Source organism: Tetrao urogallus (genome assembly GCF_951394365.1).
Source record: "Tetrao urogallus genome assembly, chromosome: 13".
Lineage (NCBI taxonomy): Eukaryota > Metazoa > Chordata > Aves > Galliformes > Phasianidae > Tetrao > Tetrao urogallus.
In genome coordinates, this window is record NC_136826.1 from 8,051,608 (window position 1) to 8,069,093 (window position 17,486).

General features: G+C 42.9%; 1 protein-coding gene across 1 annotated transcript in view; it reads left to right on the plus strand.

Moving 5' to 3' along the window:
- Positions 1–1,994: 1,994 nt before the first annotated feature.
- The window catches only part of ZNF185 (zinc finger protein 185 with LIM domain), a gene marked incomplete at both ends in the record, with an annotated part of 29,549 nt that continues 14,057 nt past the window's right edge, over positions 1,995–17,486 (plus strand). The window contains 16 exons of the mRNA XM_079541865.1: positions 1,995–2,019; positions 3,667–3,805; positions 4,376–4,435; positions 5,892–5,930; positions 6,566–6,640; positions 7,422–7,493; positions 8,166–8,246; positions 9,240–9,323; positions 10,392–10,430; positions 11,052–11,132; positions 12,215–12,289; positions 12,929–13,009; positions 13,444–13,512; positions 15,113–15,190; positions 16,737–16,781; positions 17,148–17,297. Coding sequence (XP_079397991.1) covers positions 1,995–2,019; positions 3,667–3,805; positions 4,376–4,435; positions 5,892–5,930; positions 6,566–6,640; positions 7,422–7,493; positions 8,166–8,246; positions 9,240–9,323; positions 10,392–10,430; positions 11,052–11,132; positions 12,215–12,289; positions 12,929–13,009; positions 13,444–13,512; positions 15,113–15,190; positions 16,737–16,781; positions 17,148–17,297 — 1,193 coding nt within the window. The remainder of the gene's footprint in view (positions 2,020–3,666; positions 3,806–4,375; positions 4,436–5,891; positions 5,931–6,565; positions 6,641–7,421; positions 7,494–8,165; positions 8,247–9,239; positions 9,324–10,391; positions 10,431–11,051; positions 11,133–12,214; positions 12,290–12,928; positions 13,010–13,443; positions 13,513–15,112; positions 15,191–16,736; positions 16,782–17,147; positions 17,298–17,486) is intronic.

Consider the following 17,486-nt stretch of genomic DNA (forward strand, 5'->3'; position numbering starts at 1 on the left):
GAAGCTGCTGTTCAAGCAATAAACTGAGATGATGTTTCTTGCAGAGCTTTGTTGCTTGTCCAGGAGCAGGGCTCAGCATCCCCATGAGCTCCATCCCTCACTGTGCATCTTCCTGGGAATCTTCCCTGTGTGTTCCTAAACCTCTGCTTATTCTTCTAAAAGATCTGTACTGGGTGGCTAATTCCCTCTGAGTTGTGCTGCTAGACAGGAACCAGCTTCCAAAAGCCTCATTCTATTGCAACACGTAGCACATGCCTACTTCTGCCACTTATTTGCCCTGGATTAGGACTGTCTCAAGCTCTTGGGGCTGTTCTTTTCCACTGTTTCTTCTCCTTTACTTCCTTCAACTTGATCTTGTCCTGAAATAAGAAATTTAGTAAGTAGAAGAGGGCACCAAATGCATAGGAGCACCTCTGAATTGCAGTTAGCAAGGTAGCTGTGGTTGAAATCCATCTTTCTCGGATTTGGTAGGTGGTGAAGCCATGTAACTTCTCTAGGTGCAGGACCAGGATGCTGTGAGTTTTTTAACCTAGGGTTGCAAGGTAATGCGTCCTTTGGCTGTGCTCCTACAGACTGCAGTCAGGCCTCTTGCCTTTGGTGGAAAGATACCTGAGTATTTAGAGGCTCTTCATGAAAACAACAGTGTTGTCCTAGATAATATTTTTTCTCTAAATAGCAGGGACAATTAAATTTTGCGTGGGAAGGGGGATCTGGGAAGGATAAGAAAAGAGGTGGGCCGTCAGCTCCTGGTGGAAGCTGAATTAATGTTTGGGAGTGTTTGCAAAAGGGAGAGGGAGCCTAGGGGTAATAGAGGGCTTGTTTTCCATCTGAGAGCAAACTGGATAAAGGGTGGATATGCAGGGAGCCGAGGCAGATCTCAGCTGAGACAAGAGGATGGAGGAGGCACTGCCAAGAAGCAACGCTATGAGATCAGCGCTCGGCATTCCTGATGGGCGTGTGGCTTTGCAGCAGTACTGCAGAGACAAGCCCACCAGCAGATAATAACAACCTAATTTTAGATTCACAGGCTCCCAAATAGGGTTGGGCATTTCTCTTAATGAATAGTATAGTCACTTAAGAATCCAGGTTCAGCAGATAGTTTTGGCAAGGAACAAATGGGGGAAAGGAGAAACTTTAAAGGGTAAAGAAAGGAGACATTTCTGATTTTATTGTGCTTATTTATTTAATTATTTGAAAGCAGTCAGCTGCTGAACTAACCTGGGTTCTGCTCAAACCCTGTGGATCCATTTGGGGGCTGTGTTTTGGGGTTTTTTTGTTTGTTTGTTTTGGTTTTTGTTTGTTTTTGTTTTGGTTTTGCTTTCTTTCATTTGCTTGTTTGTTTGCAAATGTTAAAAAGCATCTCCAAGGTTGTACATCCAGGAGTTTCTCCTTGCTGCTTTGCTGTGGGCACTTCAAGGAGGAACTCAATTGCCAATGGAAGCAAGAACTTTCTCTTTTAAGACAAAGAGTAAGACATTCTCCCTGCTATATTTTATAGAGAATGATGGAACATGTCTGCCAACTGAAAGAGCCCTTTTATTGTACTCCTGCTTAGTGAAAATGCCATGATTCACCCAAGCATCCTCAGCTTCTCTTACTTAAACAGATTCCAGAAGAGCTGTTCTGCCTTAATCTCCTTAGGTCACCTTTGCTAAGGTCTCCTCCTCTCTTTTCCTCCCAGACCAGGAAGGATGCATTTATCATTAGCAGTCTTTCCACTCACTGGTATGAAGTACACATCCACTGGATTTTTTTCTCCATCCTTGATGCTGAAGGTGCATGGCATGAGGAGAAATTGCAACTCTGATATGTGTGTCATGATCTTTCCATACTCCAGGCGCTGTGGCTGTGACACTGCTGTGATGCTCCCTCTTCTGCATGACTCTGAAACTGTTTATATGAGAACTACTAATCTGCCGTTCTCCCTTTTCATTTCTTCCAGAGGCCTGTTGTCTTCAAACAGTAACTGAAGGGGGAAGGCACTTCTGAGAACCATGATGTCCCTGGGTGTCAGCAAAGGTAATTCCTTTCCATCTCAAGCTGTTGGGAATCTGTCCTCTGCTATATTAGTAATACATTCCTAATAATATCTTATCAAAGAAGCATGAAAAATACTTACAGAAGCTGTTTTCACTTAGGATCATGCTCAGGCCACAGAAATCTGCAGCAGATCTTGAGATTTACTTTTTAAGTGACAAATAGTTACTGGACTTTTAGATATCAGTAGAGAGGGATGACAGTTCCAAATCCACAGATAACCTGGAACAGAATAGAAGAGTGGAAGGGCCTTGTTTATTTCCATGGTACAGTGGATTTTGAAATTGCAGTACTAAGAAAAGCAGTCCTTCCTTTTCCAGGTGTTCAGCGTGAAGAGTGTTACTGCTGGTCCCCACACTGTTGGGTATGGCTCTGTTTATCAGTGTCTTTGCTCCTGCTAATTCCACATGAGAAATTCCATATTTATATATATATCTGTTATATAACAGTTATATTACTGTTGGTATAACTGGTTTTCCTTAATAGAATTCTGACATAAATGCTTCTCCAAAAAAAATCCACCACTGCATCTCTATGGCATAACAGCTTTGAAGCACGTGATCGTGTACCAATGATTAAACAATTTACTGCATGTCAACTGACCAGTGATAACCATTTCTGTGCAGCCTTTTAGCCTACCGTGAGCACAGGATCCTGAGACCTAGCTGACCCTTCTTTCTTGGTAGCTAAACTAAATTATTTCATGTTTGTCTAAGGCTAAGAGTGTAGACAAGCAGTGTCCTTGTCTTGGCTGATATGAATTTGGTTGTAAAGCTGCAACAACTGTCTCTAAATACCTGAGATGCATTGGTCCAAGCTCTATGAGGAGAGCAGGCCTGATGTTTTCAACACTTAGCAGTCATTTCCAAAATGGCAAAGGATGAAAGATAACCAGAAATACACAGAAAATGAATTTTCTTATCTGGTATCTATAATTTCCCTATGGAAAAACTGCTTTTCCTCAGAAGAAAGTGCTGGATGGGGAATTTCCCAGTTAAAATGCATTCCTTGTTGTTGTCATTACTGTTGTGTTTGTTTGTTGTTGTTGTTGTTTTGGTTGTGTTTTTTGTTTTGTTTTGTTTTGTTTTTTAATTTACTAAGAGGCATCCCTGCCATTCTCTGACAAGACACCAGAGAAAGCTGGATTTATGTGTTTTATGGCTTGTCCCCCAGCCATTGGCTCAGTTTCATGCTCCAGACTTATCATTCTCTCCCATAAACCAAAAAAAAGCTCTTTGCTAGAGCTGATCTGATGGGAAATGCCAGAGGAAATGCACTGCCTTGTAAATATGTGATTAGACCACCCACTGAATGTCTTTGGTTTCCCTGGAAGAAAATAACTCATTAATGTTAAACAGTCCCCAGAAAGAAGGAGAAAAAAGCCGTAAGAGTCTCTTTAGAAGAGGTGACACATCAGTGGAGCTGGGGTAAATTGATCTGAATTTTGGATGACAGCTTGTTTTTATCTTTCATAGGAAGTAGCAAAAGACTCATAAGTGTTTGCATCTCTGATAGGGGACCCCATGCTCTCTGCTAAGGTTTGCCAGCAGCTCACGTGCTGACACTGAAGTTTTGCTCCTTCTCAACAGCCCTTCTGCTCTCTCCTTCCTTTCCCTCTGCCTCTCCTAGATCGTGTGATTACACCTACAGATGAAGACCGCAGGAGGATCATTAAGCAGATGAAGGTTCGCACCACCCTGAAGGGAGATAAGAGCTGGATTCACCACCAGAATTCGGACTCCGAGGATGAAAAGAAGAGCAGCCCGCTGTAAGTGCTGTCACTAAGGAATGCTTTCCTTCTCCCTTTCCTTCATCAGCATCCCTTGAGAGCTCTAGCTTGTAGGAGAAATGCACATTGAACTGGCTTGTCGTGGGGTTCCTGTGATACCAGGAAATGGCACTGCCCAAGGAAGCAGTGCTCCTGTTTCATTTTGGCAGAGACTGGAGGAGAAGCACTGAGAAATGGGATTTGCTGGGAGCTGTGAATCAAATCTGCACATGCAGATTTGATGTCTCAGGAGAACTCAAAGTTTCTGAGGCCAGATTTTGTTTCACCATCTCTGAAGTGACGAGCAAAAAGACAGACCTTGACAGGAGGAGGTTTTAAAGTGATGTAAAACAGTCAGGTCTGCATCTCCTCCTGCAGCTAATGGGACATGCAGCCATCCCTGCACCAGGGATGGCAACAATCTGCACCAGGATCTCTTCAGTTAGAAGTAAAATCAAGCTCCATACAGCTTTCTCTTGGCAGCTCTCTCAGAAAGAACAATTGCCACATTTGACGAGGTAGTTCAGCAAGAACAGGAGTTCACTATGTGGTCGTTTCTTCTGTACTCAGGTCTGGGCGAACTGGTGGGGGATCCACAACCTCAGCACCTACTGCTCTTCAGACTGAGAGGTAATTTGGGGGACCCATCCCATTGCTTCCTTTTTATCTCAGTGCATCAGTGCATGTTTTCACCTGTTCTTCTTACTCTAACCCCCTCACTTCTATGATTGTGTTGAAAAAATACAGTTAGTGAGAAGAGCCTACATTGTTCATTGTACATTGGTTGATGTCTCACCAACCATCACCTTGTACAGTGCATAGCTTAGGTCCTGCAAAGTCTAGATGGAGAGATGTGAGACTGGATGGATCAATAACTTCACTGCAGAGGATTGGATGCTTTCAAGGCCATGATCCCAAAGCTTAATGGTGCACATCTACTCCTGTTCTGGATCAACATCTGTATGCTATGAGCCTGAAGGTTCCTCAGAGCAAGAGAAGCTCTGTAATGAAACTGAATTTGCTTCAGGTATAGATCATGAGGATTTCAAGGAACGCAGGAGCTTATAGCACTGCCCTTTTGCTGTGCCAGAAGCTTTCAATTAAAGTTCAGTGCATAGGGAGCCACTAGGCAATGGGACTGAGATGGGCTACAGACTGCTGGTGCCCGCTCTGAGGACACTGCAGAAAGAGGAGCTTGGGGCTATGTTTAGCATTCAACATCCTTTAGGTGCCCATCCAGAGAGCTCCAGAGCTAAGCTAAGCCTGCAGTGAGTTTGCATTTCTGTGTCTGAAGGCAATGGGATAAATTTGAGCTTGGCAGTCACTTTAAGCATGTGGTGATGTGCAGTGTAAACTTGCCTTCCTGCTAAGCTCTGACCTTATTGCTGAACCTGCTTGGAGCGGGTTAGACCAGAGACCTGCTGAGCTACCTTACAGCTGTATTATCCTGAGGGCATGTGGACAGGCAGGAAAAGAAGGGGGGTTGCATTTGGGCAGGGATGGAAGGAACCTGTTAATGCCCTATTTGATAGAACTAGGTCCTTGAGGCTCATCTTGGTCCCCACCTTGATCGCAGGTAGACTTTTTCAAGTCAGCTTGAATCAAGTTTTAGAAACACTTCTTTCTGTCCTGATGAAAGGGCCAAATCACTGCCTGTTGGTGGCCCTTTACTTTAGCTCCCCTGGAAGTATGCTCCACCCAGCTTCTGAGGACAGACAGACAGAGAAGTTAGTGTGAAGCTGATGTCTTTCCTGTGATAAAGCAGCTAGAATCTGTACTTTGTTTTTCTCCATCTGTGACATCAATTTGAGGACTTCATTTTGAGCCAGAAAACTGTCAGTATGAATAACTTTAACTGGCTAATTCTGAAATGTCATCCTTTAGCTCTCTTTCTTAGATCTTGTTCTGAAGGTTATTTATTTTTTTTAAAGAATCCTTCCAGGGTCAGTTTGGTGTAGTAACAAAGTTATCACCCAAGGTCCATTTGGCTAGATTTTGGCTTGACAGCAATGAGGGCATTTCTCTTTTATACTGGTGCTGCTTTTCCAGATGTTTTTTAATTCACTGATGTCTGTTCTTTGCACAGATCTCCTGCCTCCAAGCCTCAATCCGGTTACCTCATCAGGTTGGTATACAGAGCAGCAAGAAGCACTTGGGTGGAGGAAGAGGAGAACTATATCAGGAGCAGCAAACATGAAAAATACTATGATCTCTTGGTTTCTTCTGCCAGTTAGGAACACTGTAATGCTCAGATGAGTGTTCTGTGATAAAGAGATAGTCCTGGATGTTTTGTTAACAGATAATTTGATGGTGATGTTAACGGAAAATCAGATCTCTTCTGTATGGGATAATGATCACACATGGGAAGATGATCATGCTGCAAAAATTTTCTGTAATCTTTATCAGGATCAGAACATCACTACTGATGGGACTTGTGCACTTCAGCTTCCTGTGACGTGTAGCTTGTTGTATGCAGAGACCCTAATGCCCCATTTATCCTAACCAGGTTGGCAAGTCCTGTGATGCACACACACTCAAGTTGTGTGAAAGCTGATGTTACTGTGTTGTGTAAGGCCACAGAGTAGGAAGATGGAACTTTTCTCAGGATTACTCTCCCAGGAAAGCATCTTACAATTTTTGGTATCATGAGCTGACAGAACATATAGATGCTATTAGGCCTAAGAATGGCTGCATGTCTCCTAATCTTAGCTCCAAACTCTTCCCTGAAAAACAATTTTAGTGTGTCTCTTTTCTCACCAGGGGAGTGTTCACAAAAACCATTGATAAGACTCCTTCCGTGCCAAATTCTCCATCTTCTAAGACGGCACAGAAAAAGTATGTATATCTTCCAATTGTTAATGAAAATGAACTTCTACATACTGTATATATTTTGAGTGATCCTTTTACTTTGGCTGATACTCGTGGGCTTCCGGTGAGCTTCTTTAAATCTATATATAATGCTGAAAGACAGGGCTTTTATTTAGCAGCTCTACTCAGAACATGGAAAAAAGACATCAAACTCTGTATTTTCCTCACCAAAGCATAGAATAGCAGTTGACTGTGAAACTACTCATAGATTTGGTTTTAATTTGGCAAATAGGTTTTGGGTGGGGTATAAATCACAAGGAGGCCTTTCAAGGCTGTGACATTCATTTTGATGTTTTTAAGGTTTGGGTTTTTTTTTGAACCTGTTTCTTGAGAGGCTCTTATGTTTAAGTGTAGAAGGATCTAAGCATGACCTAATCTGGACAGATGTTTGTTGCATGTCAGATGAAACTTTTTGAATTCCCCTTTTCCCCCATTTTGTTTCAGCTGGGGAGAAGAATGATGCTGCAAAGTGTCTTTCCTCCTTCTCCCTTGCTAATCCTGGGATACAGTAGCATCATCTCACAGAACAGTGTACCCTTACTGGCTTTGACGACTCACTGGTCCTGGAAAATCAAAATAGACTTCAAATCCTAATCCAAGACCATGGAAAGAATTCTGCCCTAAATTCAGAGGGTGGATACTTAGGATCACTCTGTTTTTCTTCATCTTGTGGTGCATGGGGAGAGGGTGAAAGAGGATGAGAGCTCAGGAGGGTCATGTTAACCATTGTGATTTGTGCCGCCTGCAGCACTGCCGTGAAGGGACCCAGTTCATGCCATTCTTCTGGCTACAGGATGACTACTGAGGATTACAAGAAATTGTGAGTGTGCAAAGAGGAGCAGTGCCTTTGTGCCCATGTACAGGTTCAGCAGCAAAGCCACCCACACATAGGTGCTCAGTCAGGCATGGCTTCATCATCTGAGTGCTGTGTAGAGAGCTATCACTGGAAACTTAAGCATTTTCCAGTGTTACCTCCAGGCCTGTGTGGGCTGTAAGGTGTTCCTTGACCTGGTAATGGCCTCTGCATGGAGCAAATTTTACCACTTGGTAGTAATTAAGGCAGAAAGTGGAGGATGCAACCTTGGGACTAGGTTTGCAGCATTGCTGGCTTTTATGAAACCAGAGGAAAGGAGGAGGCTCATGGCAGAACAGCACTCATGACATTTCATTCGTAACATTTAACATCAGGGACTGTGACTGTACCCTGAAATGCAGCTGAGCATTTATCAACCTGTAGTCTTAAAACCCTCTAGTCTTAAAACCCCTCCACTAATAAAACAAAATCCTATGAGCACGTGTTCCCTAATCCAGCTGAAAAATACAAGTGTCCTCCCACTCATATGCAACATTTCCAGGGCCTGAACCTGTTTCCACATACCTTGCCCTTAGAGCATTGTTGTTTTGTTTCATTTTGTTATGTTTTTTCTTGTGTTGCAACATTCTACACAGGCAGTTTCCTTACTCTGGCTCTCCTCTTCCTTTCCTATTTCAGAGCTCCCTATAATGTCAAACCAAAATCAGTGGACTTGGGTGAGGAGGATGTGCCTTTTAGTCCAGATGAACATAAAAAGAGGTATGCCTTCCAGGTAACCACCTCTTTCTTGCAAGGGGCAGAGACAAGTGAACTTACTTCAGATTAACTGTTCTTTAATGGGAGGGTCAGTTCAATGATGATTATAGCTAAGCCATTAGGGCTGATTGCAATAAAATAATAAGCAGATATTTCTACAGAGAGCACATCAATGCCCACAGGCGACTGCACTCTCAACAAAATATAATTAAAAGCCTGACGTGATTCAACCTGACAGCATACCCCAATTAATTTGGTAGCTGGAAATGGGTTGTGGAATCCATCAGCTCCATGGTGCCTATGTGAAACGATAGGGATGCACAAACAGCCTGGAAGTAAAGGGAGGAGTCCTGTTCCTGCTGCCTACACGTGTGTCTTTGAGACCGGGCCACCTGGGGACTCGTATCTAAGTCCAGATCTGAAGGAGAGTCTTGTTCTCACACCAGGAGTAGGGTATGTTTTGTTCCTGTGGCAGATCTGTCTTTGTTTTGTTTTGTTTCTCAAAATGCTTTTTCTCAGATAAAGACTTTTATAGTGAAACTTGGTAATGTGACCAGTGGTGATAAACCAATTAAAATCCTTTCATTTTGGACTTTCCCCTTTGATACATTTGGTGGTACTGGTGTTTTCATTAACATGTGCAGTCTACATAGCCTGTCAGCCACAAAGCTGGTATCCCATTTTTGTCCCTCAGCATGTAACATCAAAACAGACCAGATCTTGAGAAGGAGAAGGAATTTTTTTTTGCCTGATGTGTTACATCTGTGATAAAGTGCTATGGCCCAATGTGTAGAGAAACATTGATGCTAAGAGAAAAAGTGTAGATACTGTTTCTTCTTTTCGCCCTGGCTGGGTTTCAGGAGATTTTCAGAGCCATGGGAGTTGTGCCAGGTTTGGGACAAGTCTCCACTGTGCAGTTTGTCTATTGCCTCTTAAGGCTGCACCCAGCAGCCCCTAAAAGCACGAGCAGAATGTGACCTTTTCCTTCACTTCCAGGACAGAGGCGGCCAACAGTGTCCTGAGGCGCACTGCCAGCAGGGAGCGTGCTTATGTCCTCTCAGCAGCCAAGAAAAGCAGTGGGTGAGTTCTCCTCATGGAAATATGGGACGAGAGGCAGGAAAGAGACTACTGGCAATGGTCTGATAAGGGTGGCAGTCTGATCTAAAGACTCACCGAAGATGTTGGTGATCTTCCAGATAAGTGGAGAAAACTTTGTTGCTCTCTTTCTAGAAACTGCAATGTTATTTGAAACTTTCTGCAGAACTGGGGAAATCTAGGAATCTTGAGAAGACTCCCCTACTGATAAGAATAAAATTTCAGCAGGAGAAAAACTGTGATAGTCTCTACACATTTAAGGCCCAGATTGTCAGTCACTTTCTAATCCTGGTGTCTCTAGTTTCACTGCAGGAAATACTTGCATGGTAGGGGGAGATTAGAGCAAATACAGCCCATGAGTAGAAACTGCATCCAAATTGGATCACCTTTTTGATTTGCCTTACTAATGTGTGGGTATGTAACAATAGCATGAATATGTCTGAGAGCTGCCGTTCAAGGCTCTGTTATCCTTCTCTTTCCTGGGAGGAAATAAACAGATTTCCAAGGCCTCTGATCTCTGAGGAACTGTGCTAGTGACTTTTTTTTGCAGCTTGCTTTCACTGTAAATCCTCATCCTCCTGACCTAACTCTGTGTGATGGAACGAGGCACCAGGAGGTTGGTAGTGTGGGAGGAAGCAGGGAGGGGATGTGCCAGATGCATGTGACTGCGCTGAGAATGGGAGGAGTGCCTGGATAGGATTTATAAGGACACTGAGGGAGTTTGAACTGCCTGCTATTTTTTATGGTGCATCAAGTATTGTGTGGTGTGGAAAGAGGCAGGCCTACATGGAGGGAGAAAAGCAGAATCAGGAAGGTGTAAAATCATGAAGACACTTTGGGGAAACTTACACACTTTATCTGTTACAAATTGTTGCTCTTCCTATTTTTATTTACTCTGTTCTGTAATTTGTGCATCCACTCACTGTCAGCTCTGCCCAATTGGTGCTTAATGCTTTGCACCATATGGATCAGTGACCACTTGGGAACTGCTCTTGCCTAAGGTGTGTCTTTTCCTTCAAACTTCTAACCATTGCCTTTATGCTTCCTTTACAGAAGCCCAACACAAGAGTTCCCACCCTTGTTTGCCAAGAGGTAGGTCACTGACCCCTGCTCTAGCAATACTGCTGGGGCTGGGTGTTTGTGCTACGCCAGAGTTGCTGTTAAGTGCTGGGATGGGAGATGCCAATGTGTTTTAAAGCAGGGGAGGGACAGTAAAAAGAATCTGTAAAAAGAATGCTCAGGAATTTTGAGAGTTCACGTTGTTCTGAACGATGAAAATATGTGATGATACTTTGGTTTGTGGGCAACCTGAAGTGAGGAGGGATTGTATTGATTCATTCTCTGCCTTTCTTCTTCCAATCAGCAGTGCCAATATTCTTCAGGTGTTCAGTTTCTGAAGCACTTGGTACCATAAAGAAATGATATCTAGGCCATTTTCTGGAACTTAAACATTTGCCTGATGACATTTGTAAGGTGACTGTGACACAAAAAGTACCACTGATTTTGGCTTCAGGTCTTACTTCATTCAGTCATTTGAGATGCTCACCAATAGAAGCACAGAGCACAGAGGACAGGAAAAATATACCTCTGAGGGAAACAGAGAAAACATAGCTTAAGGGAAAGCTAAAGTAAACTGCCTGGATTAGCAGTGGAAAATGGGAAATTGTGATATATGTAATATTTTTCACTTCCATCTCCCCTCTCTTCTGGAAGAATTGAGATAGAAGAAGAAGGACAGCAGAGGAGGAATCCGACTGTGTCTGATTCGTGCAAGTTTACAGTAGATGACAACAGGTATTGACCTCATTTTGGAGAAGTGTGGAGATTGTCTTTGATTTTGGGTACCATGACTTTCCATCTTTCCATTTAGCTGGAAGGTAGCAGGGATGGAGGTTTTTCAGAAGACTTCTCATGAAACCCTTGTTGCCTCTTTTTTGCAGAAAGAGAACAATTGAAAAGGAAAAATGAGTAGCATAAGCTATAGTGTGTTGCATGATATAAACTTGCCACTGAGCCCCTCTCCTGATCACACACCACAGCAGTTGGCCTTGTCTTCATGAGGTGCTCATATGCCACAGGAACAAGCCTGACAGCGGTTCTGGAGGGACAACACACAGAAGAGTCAGGACAGGTTTAGATAAGCTCACCTACCCATCAACAAGCCATCAGATAGTAATGATTTTCTTGTACTAGCAGACTTGGCTGTGTGAACTGACCCTATCACCTAGACGTGAAGTACTCAGTATCTCATTATTTCCAGTCCCCTGAGCCAGCTCTCTGCTTTTGTTGGACTTTAGATTTAATTATTCTACCTTGATAGCAACAGATAGGTGTGACTTGGGAGGTTTGAGAATTTCATTATCTTTAAATTGATCTTTGCTTTCATAGTAAAAGTTAGCCTCATTTCAAGCTTCCAGCCCCTACCACAGGCTACTGTGGAGCTGTGGCAGACAGACTGAGGCATTCCTGCAGTGCTATGAGAAACCTGGGAATAAGCTGTCTTTGATGTAAAGAAGCAGCAGTGATATTCTTTCCTGGTCCACACTGGTCAGAAGCCACTGATGTGTGGGGCTGAGGCCCATATGGAGGTGGAGATGTTTGTCCTAAGAGGGAAAATATTCTTCTGTTTTCAAGCAGATTCATTTAATTTGGGATTAAGCTCTCTGTTCTTGCTCTAAAGGGTGGCTTGAAGCCAAACAGAGGCATTATTAGCTTCTCTGCCACTCTGGTCCTTAGTGTGCCCAGCAGGGAGTCCAATAGATGAGGCATTTCAGCCTGTATTGCTTTGTTTTAGCAACTAAAACAATAGCAACTAAAAGATATTCTGTTTTTAATGCTTTGTTACTTGTGGGGTTTGTTTGTTTTTCTTCTGTCAGTACCAATGGGCTAAAAAAGCCCACAGTTGGGCCTTCCTGGAATGCACCAAAGACAACAGCAGTGTCGCCCACCAGGTGAGTGTTACAGCACAGCCAAGATGCCTTGGGCATTTTTTGGTGCTGTATCAGCACATATGCAGCTTGGAATCAGAGACTTCTGTTGTCACACCTTTAGGAGGTGAAATGAAGCCAATTTATCAGCCTTGTACATGGAAGAGTTTTAAAACAGCTGTGTGAATCTACGAAGGTTTTCTGTCCATGCTGTGTCTTGAAAGAATCTGACAGTTTGATATAAGTGCTCAAAACCTGACAAAAAGAACTACCTAAGTCCTTCTTGCTAAATGTGTGGTGGAATAATTTTCAGTTGCCTTCAACTTTGTTTGATTGAATTCAGAGCATAGGACTAAAAAAAAATTTAAAATGTTTTTCCACAGTACTGCAAACTGCATTGGTCATTGACCTTGTTGGTATTTTTTTCCCCCTGTGTATCACTGGCAGACTGTAGATATTCATGGCAGTAGCTGGTATTTTTAATTTCAAAGTTGTTTCTGACAAGACTACTTCTAAAGTGAATGTACTGAAAGCAGTGATGTTTGTTTTAAATTCTGTTTATTTGCTGAAAGGAACACTTCTGCACAAGATAATTTTGGCCAGCTGCAAGGGGGAGCTGGTTTGTTCAGGAAAGGCAGCTGCTTTCCTTGTTTTCTCTTGCAGCACTGAAATAGGCAGTAAGAGCCAAACAACCACAACCTTAAGGGAAACTTCAGAGAAAATCTCCACGTATGCTGAAGTCAGGTAGGTCTGCTGGCTCAGAATCCTCCTAAAGCTCCACTAACGATAGCAAGAGGCTTGCTGCCCTGGAGAGATTGATCCTTCTTGGTGGTATTTCCCTAGATGCATGTGATTTGGACACAGTGCATTCATGAAACAATAAATCCTGTAGCATGGGAACTCTAAGAAAGCAGTGTGTTATGAAAGCATTAACAATCTGGGAGAAAAGCTTGAAATGAAAGGTTGTGGGCCTCCCACAGCTCAAACATCACCTGGTTCTTTCTGATAAAAATGAGTCCAAAATTTACAGACCTTTCTATATCCTAAACTGATCATGTTTTTATTTCAATCCAGTCCCCACGTTGTCCTTATCACCCTCCAACAAGCACTGTGCCATGGAGTTCCTGTGCCTCACATTCTGTTCCCACACCTAAGTGTTTTTGCTGTTTTGCTTGCAGAAATGGTGATAGCAGACAAACTCCTAATGGGAACTCCTCACTGGAAACTGTGCCACAGCATGGGGATGGGTAAGAAGTTCAGAAAGGCTGATCTACATTGCTAAACATAAGGCATAACCCTGTTTTTTGCTTAGAAATGTTATATGCTTGCTAGTGGTCTCAAACAGATGGGATCTCTCCAGTCATGGTCCTGGGCTGCTCTCCAAGAACATCATCTGTTGGCTAGGCTGAAACATGTCAATTTTTTTCTGTTCCTGCTCCACCTCCCCCAAGGATTCTCCTCTATGGCTCAGTCCCTAAAGAATCTGCTTCACACATTTGTCACTGTTTCAGTTGTCCACCCCTGGGGAGTTCCTTCCACCTGCAAGGGATGCTTTTAATCTATGCCACTGGTGACTTCTAACACTGGTTCTGGTCCTCTGCACCTTGTAGAAAGTCTGCAGGGGTGACTGAGCAGTGGGAAAGTGCAAAAAGCTCTGTAATATGGAGGAGGGTCTAAGAAAACTGGAAGGATACAAGTGGTGAATATGTCAAGGGACAGAGCTATGATATAATGTAGCTGCACCTAAATCCACATATTAGGGCATTTAGTCTGATTATCATAATGGCAAAATGGATGAGAAGTCTGAGGGGACCTCTGAAGAGAAAGCAGTGACAGATGAACGCAGCCTAGCTATGGGTGGAAAGTATCTCATGCAGCAGCACAGCACAGACTGGCTGCTGCTGGCTGGCCTATGCTGAGGTGTACTTTGAGCAGAAGACAGCATCCTACATGGTGTCATTTATTTGCCCCATTTCCTTTAAGAATGAGATAGTTCCTTTCCGGGGAAGAGCAAGAGAGGTGTTTCTGAGATATATCCCATATTAGCAGGCCTCTTTTTGTTCCCAGTGTTGCCAAACTGAATTTATGGCTGTGTGAAGATTGTTCTTTTTGTTCTGTAGACAGCTTGGATCTACCAAGTGAGTTTGTGCAGCATACACAGTTAATTGTAGTTCGCTTTCCATCCCTATCAGTGAAGATAAAGCTAGAGATCTTCCCAACTTTATATCTTGGTGAAAAAAAAAAAGTCTAATGTGCTTGAGAAAAGGTAAAGTCTGATAGAAATTGTCTTGATAGTTCAGCTGAGGCCCATGAATAAATCTTGTATGTCATTGCACAGACAGCCTGATTACAATGCAGTCATTGTGCTTAGGGTCATTTGGGTCACATAGCTGCTCCTAATTGTGCATCAGTCTCCAAGAGAAATTAGAGGATTCCTCATTACTTAAGCCACCTAAAACTGGAGAGAAAACAATTGGCAGGGAGGGAAACGTACAGCTTGACAGGTCTGGGGAGTGAATGATGGGTGTAGTTGGGCACAACAAAGAAGTGCAGCTGGTGGACCTTGCAGGAAGACCTCTCTGGCCCAGGAGCAGAGAGCATCTGTTATAGGGCACTTTTGTCTGAGCAAAGGATTTATCAGTTCCTCACTCCAGAGAGCAGCACAACTCTCTAAGTAACCTGTGAGCTGCAGTCTGGTCCACAGCACATAAAAAGTTGGTTCTCCCTGTCCTGGTGTATTGGGCTAGCCCCGTTTTGTACTTGTCCAAACAAAATGATAGCAGACTGTCCTATAGTCATACAATGTAAGTCGCTGGTCATATCTTACTGGCATTTTTCTTTTTCTAGTGACAAACTTCTTAAGGAAAAGTCTGAGCCATTCTCGTGGGATAAGCCTAGAGCAACTGCGGGTTCCACAAATGGAAGGTAAAGTTAGTGTGAAATTCCTTTATTGGCTTCAGCATTGTGTAGATAATAATCTGCTCCACTTCAGCTGTCTGGAAACTCTGAATGGGTATTTACTGATGGAAAAGCACAATTCAATCTGTGCTTTGCAGAACTGCAGCAGTTTCTCTAAAATTTTATTTGAGAAGGGAGTTAAAAATGAGAACATTATTTTTTTGCAGACAATTGTTTGATATTGTTCCAGTTTTTAGTTTAGCTTCTATTATACAAGGAAAATACAACTTTTCTGGATCATTTCTGCATTTTCTGGATTTATTCCCAAATGTAAACTAATTCAATTTTTTATTTTTGTACGATATAGAGAGCTTCACACTTAAGGCCTCCACCTATCTACTAGTTTTTACAACAAAATTCTCCTTAGAAATGATAAAAGATAGAAGCTCCCATTTCCTCTAGAAGCTCCCTCTAAAGTGTCTGGAAAAAGGTTCAGTAACTAGGAGAAGTTGTGACCTGGCTCTAAAGTGTTATGAGAACACCATAGAGATCCCATAAGTACAGGTGCAGCTGTTGTCTCCAAGTGCAGTCCATTGTCACTGCTCTGCTTGCCTTCTGTGTGCATGAGAATCACCTGCTCCCACCTTACTGGGAACCATTCTTGGCTGAATCCTGACCCTTCCTGTTGGCACCAGTATTTCTGGCATCCAAACTGGCTGATGCCCAATGGAGCTCCTTTGCCAGGGCTCCACAGTGCTGCTGTACACACTGTATCCTGGACATGGAAGGCCTTCTCCTGCTCTGGGAAACACTGGTTTAATTTGATCCAGAAATCAGTGCAAGTATGAAGGTACTTCTCAGACATCCACTGAAGGTGACTGAAACAACCCAGTTCCTTCCTGTCCTATGGCAGTATAAGACAGTTTGTTTTACAACTTTTCTAGAGAGCCTGACCTCTACTGGAGGGGGAAAAGTATGAATTAGATTCTCAAATTAAAAAGGCTGGAAATGCAAAGAGCTGTGTTACTGTCCAGCCTGAGAAAGTGGAATTGAAGGGGGAAAGCCGCTATCACCATTCAGAAGAGAAGTTCAGTAATCTGCTTCACCCATCTGCTTGATCACTGCCCACAGCCACGAAACAAGAAAACAGAAACACACGATTTAGGATCAGACACCTGTAGTTCTCTATTTTGTCAGCTCCCTTGAGGCAAGACAGAGGGCACAAGGGCTGTTCCTTCCCTTCTGTGTGTGAAAGTAGAAGTGCCTGTGTTGCAGCTGTGGCCTGCAGGACATCCCACTGATTTTGGAAGAGTCCTGGCTTGAATTTCTAGTTGATTCTGTACCACTAACATCTGTCATGTTGACAATTTTCAGAGTTACTAACTGCTGCTTGCACAGTGAATTTCCCCAAAGTTTCTGGCCATTTTTCCTGTAAAAATACACTTATAACTATCTCTGTCTTAGGGATTTCATTCTCTCTCCTTTTTTAAGAAAAATAATAAGAAAATAATTGCAGATTGTTACCCAAATCAAAACAAGGATGCTTTCTAAAGCTGTTTTCTCTCCTTTTCAGTTGTTCTGAACACACAGAAGCCAACAATGAATTTTACCAACCAAAGTAAGTCTAAAGAATACTAGCAGTGCAAAATGCACATATTTTTCTTGATTTTAAGTGGAAATGATCTTTTCCTGTTGTAATACTACCCTGAAAAATGTGTTCTAGGCACTTGTGTGCACTTTAAAAAGGAAATAGACCTGATCCACCAGTTTATCTGTGATCTTTCAGCTTCTTTCCTTGCACTACCCTGAGATGACTGGATGGTCTCTGCCCTTTGGATCTGCTGCAAGAAAGTTAGGGAGCTAAGAAGGAAGTAGGAAGGAAATTGTTTGAGACTAGCAAATCTCATGTTTGTTTTCACTGTTTTCACACTCCGTTCTCCACTAAGCTTCAGTCTGTGACCCATGAATCTCCCTTTCTTACCAGGTCTGACTCTGGTTATAGGGACAGATCTGCAGATGCTGTAGACAAGCTGCACCAACAGTATGAGGCTTCTCCCTACACAGATGATGCAAAGCCTGAACCTGCAAGGTCAGAGCCTGATGCTGGAACTCACAGTGCTGCTGCTAGCAGCAGGTATGTTTCAGGGGAAGAATAAATAATGTGTTCACAGTAGAGTTGCAAGTAGAGTCCACATTGTGCAACAAAGCTAAGAAAGCCACTTTTCCTCATCAATGTTTTCCTACCAAATCAGCTAAGGAGCAGATATGGCAGCATTATCATTGCTTTTAACATTGATCTCAAAAACACTTGCTGCTGTTCACA